The sequence below is a fragment of the Dermochelys coriacea genome, chromosome 3 (genome assembly GCF_009764565.3).
Source record: "Dermochelys coriacea isolate rDerCor1 chromosome 3, rDerCor1.pri.v4, whole genome shotgun sequence".
Taxonomy (NCBI): domain Eukaryota; kingdom Metazoa; phylum Chordata; order Testudines; family Dermochelyidae; genus Dermochelys; species Dermochelys coriacea.
Window position 1 is genome coordinate 31,164,980 of NC_050070.1, and position 13,180 is coordinate 31,178,159.

General features: G+C 36.9%; 2 protein-coding genes across 7 annotated transcripts in view; both read right to left on the minus strand.

Annotated features, from left to right (window-relative positions):
• Positions 1-1,355, minus strand: part of GRHL1 (grainyhead like transcription factor 1) — an 80,605-nt gene extending 79,250 nt beyond the window's left edge. Inside the window, exon 1 of the mRNA XM_043510259.1 lies at positions 1,217-1,355. The gene's annotated coding sequence lies outside the window, so the exon portion shown is untranslated. The remainder of the gene's footprint in view (positions 1-1,216) is intronic.
• TAF1B (TATA-box binding protein associated factor, RNA polymerase I subunit B) overlaps positions 333-13,180 on the minus strand; it is a 59,587-nt gene continuing 46,739 nt past the window's right edge. For 5 of the 6 annotated variants that reach the window (XM_038397279.2, XM_043510262.1, XM_043510263.1 and 2 more), the window contains 5 exons: positions 12,771-12,817; positions 11,269-11,359; positions 10,703-10,773; positions 9,717-9,942; positions 333-4,602 (listed from right to left, as the gene is read on the minus strand). In XM_038397279.2, coding sequence (XP_038253207.1) covers positions 4,437-4,602; positions 9,717-9,942; positions 10,703-10,773; positions 11,269-11,359; positions 12,771-12,817 — 601 coding nt within the window. In that variant the 3' untranslated portion in view covers positions 333-4,436. The remainder of the gene's footprint in view (positions 4,603-9,716; positions 9,943-10,702; positions 10,774-11,268; positions 11,360-12,770; positions 12,818-13,180) is intronic. The other variant, XM_043510260.1, reaches the window with a different exon arrangement.

Here is a 13,180-nt window from a genome sequence, read left to right on the forward strand (position 1 = left end):
AAACCAGAGAGAATAAGGAGTTAAAGCTGCTGGGCTGAGGTGGACACCCTAGCCTTGGGCTATCCAACCTCAGTTGTCTGCTTAAGAAATGTGGCTCCACCTCAGTGCACTGTTGACCGGACTCAAAGTAGTTGTGTCCCAAGAGAGCATATCTATACTTGAGTGAAGATAAGTCACCCTGTGGTTCATCAGCTTGTTGTTAACTATCATTACACAAACTAAATGTTGATTGATTAAACTGGATGGGACTGACATCAAGCACATTAGAAGCACACCCTTTACTTTTAAATCCGACTCTTACCCTGTATGTCCAGGAGGCACAAACGGCTTGGTGATGAATTGCAAGCTTTATTTCTGTTTATTAAAGCACAACTTTAATTTATTCCAACATCTAAGGGTGCATTGTTACATTCGTAGATTGAGTATGGTCACACTATTTTTACCACTACAGTAGCTTTAAAAGAAAGCTGTGTCTGTAATTAAGCATATGTAGTCTTTCAAATGAAGTTAAATACAGCCTTTTGTGTTACTTTAAATACTGTGTGTCTTTTAGCTAGTGAACTTGAAACAAATGATAAATACTGTAGTAACAGGAATAAGGCATTTTGACTAATAAAAGGATAAGTAGTTTACAATTAAGACAGTGTATAAAAGAAGGTATTTCAAACTTTTTTAAAAAGTGACAAGGAAACTTGCATTATTATTTAACAAGAATTTAACTGCTAATAAAAATAGCAACTGGGGCTGCATATCTCATAACCACATCAGAAATCTCTTCCAAAAGGCCTAAAAACTCTAGGAAGGGTCAACATAGATAACAAATCTTAAAATCTAAACAAAAATTGTGGCACTAAAAACACAATGCATGAAATTTATCTGAGTCAATTTACATATAAAATTATCAGAATTGGTCTCTCTCTTCATGCCTGTATGACATGCCCAGTACAATTTCTATTTAGATCTTTAGATATGCCTAAGGCACCTAAGCACTGTACAAGCGCTACGAATCATTAATACGAATGAACACAATTCACATCTCAGTCTCCTCCCGCCCTCTCAACACACACTTATTTTGTTGTTGTTGGCACTATATAATCTCCCTAGTATCAGAGCATGTCACAATCTCAAGCCTACTACTCTGACTCCCTGTTTGTGTTAAGACCACCCTAAGTTTCAGATTTTTGTTTCAAGGTAGCAAGTTATCACTTTCACTGACCTTCTGTTCAGTTTTGAATGAATTTTCCCCCTTGGTGTGCAAAACTTTCCAGGTGCTTTCTGTGACCTAGCTCTAACTTCCTAACCATCTCTGGGCTCCTTTCCCTGTGATCTTCACAGTTTGAGTGTTGCTTTTTCCCCTCTTGGTTCCAGAAGTTAAGGGCAGTACATCTCCTTTCCTACAACCTACAAGATCCATTCTCAGTCTTCAGATTTCAACTTTATAATTTTATTTAAACAATGACTGAGGAGACCTGACCACCAGAGAGAGGACCCACTGCACCGGCCACCTTCTGGGATTAACTCACCGCTGCAGCCTGGGCTTCTTGCTCATGAGAGAAGTTGGAAGCTCTTTAAGATTATGTCTGTACAGTAACTAGATACCTGTGGCTGGCTCAGGCTGCAGGACTGTTTCATTGCTGTGTACACCTTCTGGGCTCAGGTTCGCTCCCAAGCTCTAGGATCCTGTGGGGTGGGAGGATCCCAGAGCTTGGGGCTCCAGAATACACAGCAATGAAAACAACACTGCAGCCCAAGCCCCACAAGCCCAAGTCGGCTGATATAGGCCAGCTGCAGGTTTTTCTTTGTTGTATAGATCAGTGGTTCTCAAAATTCTGTACTGGTGACCCCTTTCAAATAGCAAGCCTATAAGTGCGACCCCCCTTATAAATTAAAAACACTTTTTAATATATTTAACACCATTATAAATGCTGGATACAAAGCGGCGTTTGGGGTGGAGGCTGACAGCTCGTGACCCCCCATGTAATAACCTCAACCCCCAGAGGGATCCTGACCCCCAGTTTGAGAACCCTTGGTGTAGACAAACCCTAAGAGCCTTCCCACACCCCCAGATGGGACATGCTGTCCATAGTAATCATTTTAGATGTCAGCTGACTTTAGTATAATTGAATTTGGTAACATTTGTGCTCCCTATTAGGGGTTGGAGGCACTGGCTTTTATTAATTTTAGCTGAGACACCAAAGAATGGTGTTAGGCAACCGTTTATCTGCCACAAAGATTCCAGCCTACATGGTATCTACTTCTTACTCCTGTTCAAACGTATGTAAGTCCATTAGAAAGCACAATGAGAAAACATGGGCTATGATAAGGGCCCTACCAAATTCATGGCCATAAAAAATGCGTCATGGACCATGAAAATTGGTCTCCCACCATGAAATCCTGGTCTTTTGTGTGCTTTTACCCTATACTATACAGATTTCACAGAGGAGACCAGTGTTTCTCAAATTGGGGGTCCTGACCCAAAAGGAAGTTGCAGGGGGCTCACAAGGTTATTTTAGGGGGGTTGTGGTATTACCACTAGCGATGTAAAAGTTTAACCGGTTAACCGATAAAATTGATGCTTATTGGTTTCTGTTAGCAATTAAACTCTGCCTGGGGTCCTGTCTGCTGGCCCCTCACATCCTCAGGGTCCTGGCTGCTCGCCTGGCATCCTGGCGTGCCTGGGGATCTGCTGCCGCCCTGCACAGAAACCTGGGTGTTGGGCTGGCAGCAGAAACTGGCCTAAAACGTGTGGGTGCTGCAGCACCTCCTGCACCCTGTCTAAATGTTTAACCGTGTAACAGACAGAATTTTAATCAGTTACACGATTATTGTTTTTACATGTTATTTACATCCCTAATTACCACCCTTATTTCTGCTCTGCCTTCAGAGCTGGGTGGTCAAGGAGCATCAGCTGCTGGCCAGGTGCCCAGCTCTGAAGGCAGTGCCCTTCCAGCAGCAGCGCAGAAGTAAGGGTGGCAATACAATACCATGCCATCCTTACTTCTGCGCTGCTGCCTTCAGAGCTGGGCAGCTAGAGAGTGGTAGCTGCTGACTGAGGGCCTAGCTCTGCAGGCAGCAGTGCAGAAGGGTGACAATACCATACCATACCATCCTTACTTCTGCGCTGCTGCTGGTGGTGGCTCTGCCTTCAGAGCTGGGCTCCCAGCCAGCAGCTGGCACTCTCCAGCTGCCCAGCTCTGAAGGCAGCACCACTGCCAGCAGCAGTGCAGAAGTCAGAGTAACAGTACTGCAACGCCTTCCCTACAATAACCTTGCGATCCTCTCACAACTCCTGTTTGTGTCAGGACCCTTACAACACCATGAAATTCATGATTTTAAAAATCCTATGATTGTGATATTGACCAAAATGGACTGAGAATTTGGTAGGGCCCTAGCTATGATGGTGTTGGCATCCAGCTTTCTCTCCACCTTGTCTGTTCTGGCTGATTTAGTTGAGCAACTTACTCAGTGCATGAAAAATAAAGCTAGGACTTAGACAGCTATTAGATGGATGAGGCTCAACACATCTTCAGGTGACAAGTGGAATAATTTAATTATGATCACTGTCAGAAAGCCTTGCAGAAGAAAGATAGAAAGAAACCCAGCATGTGGTGTACCAGGAAAGGGAGGGAGGAGTTCCAGGTGTTAAAGGGGAAGCACAGAAGAAACCATGAGGCTGGAGTGGGAGAAGGATATAAAATAATGGCTAAGTAAGAAGCTTGGGCATAGCAAAGGGTGAGGAGGAGAACAGGAAAAGAAGAAATGTAAAGAGGCCAAGAGAGAATTTTGCAAGGCTCCTTCCAATCAATCAATCTGATCTTTCAAAATAGTGAGTTGCAACCCAAATGTCAGATCACGCCAATAAAACCCTCTGTTAAACACCTCTTTTCCCAGAGTTGTTTTTTAGCAGTTTTTTTATTTCAAATGTAAACAAATAGTTCTTTTTAGAAATAGGTAACATTTGCTCTTATACAAGTTAAAAAACCCCAAACAAGATACAGACTATTTTGAAATGCAAACTCTTCAGTAAAATGAACAATTAATATAATCTAAATGCTTATTTGCTGCACTTTGCAATCAAGATACACACAAGTATGTATGTATGCCAAAAAACTACTACTTTAATAAACTTCCCATTACCTTTAATACAAGTGGATGTAAACTTTGGTATGCAGTTGCTTCAGTAACTTTTCCCTCATGTGGTTTCCCATTGTTCTTTGTAATGTAGATGCACTGAAACCACGAATTGGCAGTGAGACAGGCAGTGGCAGATCCACCCATACAGCATCACGCTGAGAACAGTGGAGCTTCGTGAGGGTGTTAGGTCTGTATGCATGGATGCAGTTGCAGGACTAGGGCCATAGTTCTTAACTTTTTCATTTACCATCTGTGATCTTTAGGACTTTCCATTTTCTTGGACATGAATGTTTTGTTTTGTGTTACTTTCTGTGGAGTTTTGTTTTAAACAGTTTGTGTTCTATTAAACATACCTCTTCATGGATGAGAGAGGCTGGTACCCTTAGGAGGAAGGAGAACACGTTTAACACAAACTGGTAGCTCTGTGGAAAGTCTGACTCTTTATAGTGTGTCAGTTGCCCACATATCCTACAAAAAAAAAAAAACACACACAAAAAAGGATAAGTATGTTCTAAATCACAAATTTATCTTGTTGACATTCAGACATACTTGAGTTTTCCTCTAATTTGAGTGTTTTTTATTATATCATAAGTACCATTATTGATCTATGGCTCCAATCTATGGACCCACTCAGTCTCTCAATGAAATATTTATTTGCAAGACTGGGCCCACATATAGATTAGGCTAGGTCGCTATTCTAGAGACAGGTAAGAACGGTGTGCTGTCCACGTTTCCAAACACCAGGTACACATTGGTCTTCACTAAAACCCTGTATTTTCCATGATTCCACCACTGCAGATTGAGACAATTTGGCTGTCAAATCTAAGATGTCACTTAAGAAAATTATTCCTCTCCTCTCCCCTGCTTATGAGGAGCAAAACCTTTTAAATGTGAACAGAATGTATCAGGTGGAGTCATGTTTTCCAGAGTCTGCAGACAGCCTGGAACAATAGCTCCAAGGGGTGTGACTTGCTCTTATTCATCATAACTGATGTAATTCTGAGCCTACTGATGACAATTTAAATGTCAGCATTATTAACTATTTCGCTACTATTCATTTTTAGCAGAAACATTCAGCTAGTGCACTTATTCCACTGGCCATAGCTGGAGTGGTTACTATAGAGGGTACTGGACCAAGCTTTCTGCTGTCAAATGTTGCTGGAGTGGAAAACTGTGTGTTTCAGCCTCAAAAAAAAAAAAAAGTTAAGCAATCTCTGTCCGCACTGATTGGACCTTTACTGTACATTGCAGTTTACCTTTAAATACAATTTTCATTAAACACTTCTTCCTGGAATCAATATTTTATAATAGCTTACTACTATATGTATGGTTACTTAAAACAAATCTCCACTGACATTTTTAGCACTTCTTTTTGTTTTTAGGCGGTATTAGCCTCATGTGTTTGAAACAGCAAGATTTTAAAATCAGTATTACATGGCATTTGAATTCTGGGGGCTTGGTACTTTATTACAATTAATTTTATAGTGGTGCACAATTTTATTGTAATTCAGTGTTCATGAATAAAAATATTTGTAAGGGAGCAACATACAAAGGATCAGAAAAGGTTGACAGTGTCAATTAAAAAAAAAAAATCCAAATCTGCATTTAGGAACTCTTAAGAGATCAAAACATCATGTTTATGCACATCAATGAAGCTGAAAGAAAGATACTCAGGCATTTTTTATGTGAAATGGCCCATGAGGTAACACTTCTTTTCAAAGTGTTCTGCTCTCTCAAAATATATTTTGTCAACCAAAACTAATGATCTGATACAAACAGGTTAAAGTGGCATTGCAGGGCACCTATTTGATTTTAATGGGAGTGAGGGTTTTCATACAGACATCAAATACATAGAATTTGCATTTTCTTCCTCAAAGGCATTTTTTCTTACTATCTACTCCAAAAATAGCTAAAAGGATCTAAGACTTCAGGATCTTGTGCTTTTTAAATTCCCAGACAAAAATTACATTAAAATTAAGTGTACATATAAACAAAATTAGAGTAAAATTCATTACAGGGATGTTTAATTAGCTTAAAAACTAAAGTGTTAGAAACAAGAAACTCACAGTTTAGATAAGCTTAAAAAGTGCAAACATTTTAACATATGGAAATTTAAGGCAACCTTAACTGTGCTCTGTAGTGAGGCCATGAAGTAGCCATATGCATAAAGCATTTCAGTGGTTCCAGAAAAACTGATTTTTAAAGAAACATTTCTGGGGTTTGTTTTTAGCTCTATGGCATCTCTAATGCACAAAATCTCATAGCGGAGGGAATGAATGCTCTTTTCACATTTTCAAAAAATTAAAGAAATGGCCATATTTGTAACTACATTAACTACTTGCACTATAGATGATACAATGGGAAATCTAAAGGATAAGAATTTAAACTCAATTCTTGATATCTGATGGCTATGACTATTTGCATTTCACATTATGTTCTAATGTACTACATATGTAAATACATGCTTAAATACCAAATTTGCATGAAGAGAGATTGTTCATGCAAACGTTCATTAAAAAAAACACTTATCCAATGTGTGTCAGATTTATACATATGAATAAAGAGGATTCTTTCCTCATCCTCTGTTAAAAAGTTTCTTGTTCATACAAGAGAATGAACCTAAAGAACAAAAGTTCTTGTGATATGATACTATGTTTACATTATTCCAACCCACTTCTGTCTTGGTGAATGCATAAAAGGCAAAGTGAAAAGGAAAAAAGGTAGATGAATAATAAGCAAGTACACTGAAAAGGCAACAAAGTGTGCACACAATTTAGACTCAGACATTTTCAAAAACAGAATATTAAATAAATTAAACAAAATAATATAGCTGATATTGTAGTGTTTTCTTAAATGTGATATTTTATAGTAAATAAAATCTTAAGGCTTGGGTATACAATATATTGGCATGAAATGCAATGAGACTGAATTCAGATATCCCAATATTCCTTCCCACAAAAGACAGCAGAAAACCATTGCTGCAGTGTGAATCCAAGATGATCTTCAATCTCTCAGTATCCTTTCCTCACCCCCACCTAATCCATTGGCTGAACAGGAGCTGGGTTTGCTTTCCATGGCATGACCCAGTGGCAGAACAGTAAACTGGCTTTAGGCCAGGCCACCTTGTTTATATATATTAGAAATCGGATTTTGGAGGCTAGATAAAAACACCATTTGAGATGTAAATTATTCTTCCTGCCCCACAAGAGATAAATGCTTTTGAACGCTTACATTATCCTGAGTAGTCTTCTGCACTCAGATGAAAGTTGGCCATCTTTTAATCCACTTAATGTGTGTCATGTTAATTTTATATCGTTCTAGTTTTTTAATCAAAATATTTTGTGGTACTAAGTCAAATGCCTTACAGAAGTCTATTACCTTTATCAATCAAACTGTAATCCCATTAAAAAAAAATCACATTAGTTTGACACCATCTATTGCATACAACAATGCAACTATTGCATTCCAACCCACGACCAATATGTATATGTATTAGGGCTGTCAAGCGATTACAAAAATTAATCACGATTATTTGCATTGTTAAATAGTAATGGAATACCATTTATTTAAATATTTTTGGATATTTTCTACACTTTCAATTATATTGATTTCAATTATAATACAGAATACAAAGTGTAGAGTGCTCACTTTATATTTATTTTTATTACAAATATTTGCACTGTAAAAAAATAATATTTTTCTATTCACCTCGTTAAAGTACTGTAGTGCAATATCTTTATCATGAAAGTTGAACTTACAAATGTAGAATTACGTACAAAAAAAATTGCACTGAAAAATAAAACAATGTAAAACTTTAGAGCCTACAAATCCACTCAGTCCTACTTCAGCCAATCGCTCAGACAAACCAACGTGGTTACAATTTGCAGGAGATAATGCTATCCGCTTCACGTTTACGTCACCTGAAAGTGAAAACAGGCATTTGCATGGCACTGTTGTAGCCAGCATTGCAAGATAATTCGGTGCCAGATGCGCTAAAGCACGGGTAGGCAACCTATGGCATGCGTGTGAAAGGCAGCACGCGAGCTGATTTTCAGTGGCACTCACACTGCCCGGGTCCTGGCCACTGGTCCAGGGGGCTCTGCATTTTAAATTTAATTTTAAATGAAGCTTCTTAAACATTTTAAAAACCTTATTTACTTTACATACAACAATAGTTTAATTATATATTATAGACTTATAGTAAGAGACCTTGTAAAAACATTAAAATGTATTACTGGCATGCGAAACCTTAAATTAAAGTGACTAAATGAAAATTCAGCAGACCACTTCTGAAAGGTTGCTGACCCCTGCACTAAAGATTGATATGTCCCTTCAACTTCAAACACCATTCCAGAGGACACGTGTCCATGCTGATGATGGGTTCCGCTTGATAACTATCCAAAGCAGAGCAGATCAATGCATGTTCATTTTCATCATCTGAGTCAGATGCCACCAGCAGAAGGTTGATTTTCTTTTTTGGTGGTAGGAGTTCTGTAGTTTCCGCACCTGAGTGTTGCTCTTTTAAGACTTCTGAGAGCATGCTCCACACCTCGTCCCTCTCAGATTTTGGAAGGCACTTCTGATTCTTAAACCTTGGGTCGAGAGCTGTAGCTATTTTTAGAAATCTCACATTGGTCTCTTCTTTGAGTTTTGTCAAATCTGCTGTGAAAATGTTCTTAAAACAAACGTGCTGGGTCATCATCCGGGACTGCTATAACATAAAATATATGGCAAAATGCGGGTAAAACAGAGCCGAAGACGTACAGTTCTCCCCCAAGGAGTTCAGTCACAAATTTAATTAAACACATTATTTTTTAACAAGCATCATCAGCATGGAAGCATATCCTCTGGAATGGTGGCCAAAGCATGAAGGGGCATATGAATGTTTAGCATATCTGGCAGATAAATATCTTGCAACGCCGGCTACAAAAGTGCCACGTGAATGCCTGTTCTCACTTTCAGGTGACATTGTAAATAAGAAGCAGGCAGCAGCATCTCTTGTAAATGTAAACAAACTTGTTTGTCTAAGCAATTGGCTGAACAAGGAGTAAGGACTGAGTGGACTTGTAGGCTCTAAAGCTTTACATTGTTTTCTTTTTGAGAGCAGCTATGTAACAAAACAAAACAAAAAAAAAATCTACATTTGTAAGTTGAACTTTCATGATAAAAAGATTGCACTACAGCACTTGTATGAGGAGAACTGAAAAATACGATTTCTTTTGTTTATAATTTTTACAGCAAATATTTGTAATAAAAATAATATAAAGTGAGCAGTATACACTTCGCATTCTGTGTTGTAATAGAAATCAATATATTTGAAAATGGAGAAAAACATTCAAAAATATTTAATACATTTAAATTGGTATTCTATTGTTTAACAGTGCAATTAATCGTGATTAATTTTTTAAATCACGATTATATAACAGTTTAGCATAGTTAAGTCACTAGCCAATGCAGTCTCAGTTCATAGCTCTCACACTAAATATCTTGTTTAATAAAAATAAAATACCTTACAAAAATTTAATTTTGAGAAACTTTTTCATGAATATTCAACACATTTCCAACAAGAGTCAGATACTCACTTCTTATTACATAGTTTAACTGTACACAGCCAATACTTGGTGTTCATGGTTGTAAGTGAATTGCCTTTTTCTTGCAAAACTCCCTCTAGGATATGCCCATGAAAACAATTTCCATCTGTGTTTTCTTCAGCCCAATTTAACTGGAAACTTGAAGGGCTTTGCTTTTCAGCAACTTGCCTTGAACCAGACAGTGCACCAAACTGTCTTTGTAAGTTCACCACCATTTCTGTACAAAGAAAAACAAAAACCTAAGCCACAATGTATCATTACATTTTCCCACATAGTTTACCTTTCTACACAGAACATTAAAATCCTGTTTTAAAAAGGTAATTTGAATTTGTGCTTTTTTCTACCTCTGCATGATATACACAAGAAGTGTGAAATGTTTATTTTTCTTCTTCTCCTTTTTACATTTGAAATTCCAGTCAGTCTATTTTAAAAACCTCTATTGTGACTGGAACTATTATTAAAGTTATGCCCTCATGTAAGTAAAGAGATTGAAAGTTATAGAGGACCTGAGAGGAGAAGTAATTTTAAATCAGATTGTTTAGAGATCTTTTTAAAAAACACATTTAACTCCATTTTCTAATAAACATTTTGAAGAAAGGATGTTTTAAGAATTCATACACTATTACCTCTCCAGTTATGCTATCAGAGCCCACAATACACATGCTCAGACTCCCAAGAGGTACTCCAGCAAAACAAGTGAAGACCAAAAAGACTTTCCCAATATCTTTACAGTAAAAATCCAGTAAAAAGAAAGCTTAAAAAATACAGGCTGCCTTTATACATAATAAAATAGCATAAAAAGGGCAAAAGTTCAATTACGCAAAAATCCATTTCAAGTCTCTTGTAATATAAACAATGTATTCTGGTACTCTCATTCTAAATCCCTTTGATAAACAAAAACTTGAACAGGGAAAAAAAGACAAGAAAATATTAGTATTGTATTGCTCACACCGTTGGCTAAAGAAAATTATACTTACGTCGTTTCTTAAGAACCACAGATTTTTCCTTGGCTGAGTAGAATAGTGGTTTTTCACATTTCCACAGACACCTATCAGTGAAAGAAATACAACCTGATGAAAAAATAAAAAAAACCAGCACAACCATATCTAAACAAACAAGAAAAGGCAGTCATTTCTCAGCATTGTTATTACAAATATCCAATATTTTAGGAATAACCTCAAATTGTTAAGTGCCCAGCACCATTATTCACCACCATGCATAAAAGAAGTCTCTCTTCAAACTGGTGGAGCGGGGCGTGGAAGAAGTGCTCTTCATCAATTTTTCACCATTTATTGTAATCAGTTTTGATAGCTTTAATAATTGAGTCACTGGTCACATAGAGTTTCCATTTAATTAATATGTCAGGCCAAAGTTCTAAGTGTGATGGGAGAAAGAGCACAAGGATTTATTAATTTGCTTTACTACTCCAAGCTCATGTGACAGAAATAAGAGTGAAATCCTGGCCCCACTGAAGTCAGTGAGACCACGATTTCACCCAAGACGTTCAACCTCAAAAAAAGTGAGGTACTGAACAATAGCATACCGGGCTCTTTCTTCATCTAATTTCTTCTGTTCCATGTCCACAGTCTTCTTTATAATCTTGTACCACTTTTTGAAATCAAACCACAGGCAGCCTGAAGTAAAATCCAAAATTTAGTTTTAGGAGAAGTGATAGAGCAAAATAAAATACAGAATGTTAGAAAGGTAGCAGCAGTTAGACCTTTAGCTTTCTTTTTAAATGGGTGTATTGCATATCCTAGACTCTAGATGCCTTAAAAAATAAATTATACAGAACAGCAGGCAGTGAAGAAACCTATAGGATACCATCAGGGATGTGGAGGAGCCAAATAAGTGGGAGTGAATTGTGTGTCTTTAGCTCAGCTCATATAAACACTTTACACTTCTTTGGTTTTCACTCTTTGGCCCTTACCTTGCTGCTAAGAATAGCAGGAGTTAATAAGGCATTTTTTCCCCCTAAACTCCATGATTCATCCTCAAAGAGGTGATTTGATTTAAATTTAACCCTCCCTCTCTAGAGAATAAACCTTTCACCTTTGCAACATGAATTGGCCTCCATACATATGGAATGTGAACTGATCAAAGGGATGATGAAGGTTGACAGGTCAAAAATTTTAGCTACTTTTAAAGTATTCTTTTTTATTCTTTTTTAAAGTATTCATGGGATTCTGAAAAGTTTAATCAGCTCCCAAAACAAAGAAAAATAGCCTTCCCCTCTAGGCACCCTGCAAACAAAATGTCAACCATATTCCTCCAGCCCCTCCAAAATTCCAATGTCATATCATCATTCCATATTTATGATTAACTAGAGTAACGAAACATATAGCACAAAACCCCTTGTTCTGTGATTTGAGAATAAGTACCTCTCAATTTATGCCTCAACTGTACCACATATGCATTTAAGCTACATACCTAGCACCTGCTGTCCCATGACAAGAGGCATAGGTATGATGTTAGTAAATAAGCATTGTACAAGAATTATAAGAATTCCAAACAGAACCAAGGTGTGGAGTATATTTCAAATAAAACATGCTTAAATAACTAAATTTTTGAACATTCAAGGTATTGTTACTCCAAAAAGCAGTGATGTGTATATTCCATGAAGAACAAAATATACATGATATAGCCAAAACTTTTGAGTTGTATTCAAAGAATGCAAGAGCAGAAACATCAGAAGCTATTAAAACTTTAAATATTTTTCAGAAAAAAGTTTATGTTTTGTCTTAAATGGAAATGTTTTAAATTTCTAACTAGTCTAGCTCAACGTCACAAATTAACGTTTAAAATTTAGTTAACAGTTAATACTGCAAATGTACATGCTAATGTAGATCCAACAACTCTGCAAATGGGCTCCTAGATTTTTAAATTTACCCCAAAGAAGTAATTGATGCACCATAAAAAAACTGATGAAAGCCAAAAAAAGAAAAACCAAACGCATTCTTAGGGTCAATAAGTCCATGCCCTACTTAGTTTAATTACAAAATTTCATTTTAAAAATTATATTCTTTCCACTGACATATTAAGTACCTTCTTTGTTCTTTTGATTTCTTTTTCCAGCCAAGTTTGCAAGTAACCTGAAAATGTATATATTTATCAGACGGATTGTTTTTTGGAATCATACTTTCCACTTCTGAAACTTTCAAAAAAAATTATTTAAAACAAAACCGCTGACACCAAAAATTCCACCCATTTTAGCCTTAATCCTATCTTTAAAACAATCAGATTTGGTTATCAATACAGTCATCTGAGATGTGAACTATTGCTTACTTTTAGCTAACTAATAATTTTAGATTAAAAGGTACAATAGCGTTAAATAATAATCATGAGTTATAGCAAGAAACTGACATTGCCTATTATTGAATCTGCTTTCCATTCTTTGGGCCCGAGTTAGCAGTTTAAAAAAAGTTTTAGTGCAATATTAGAAAATTTGGGCCCTT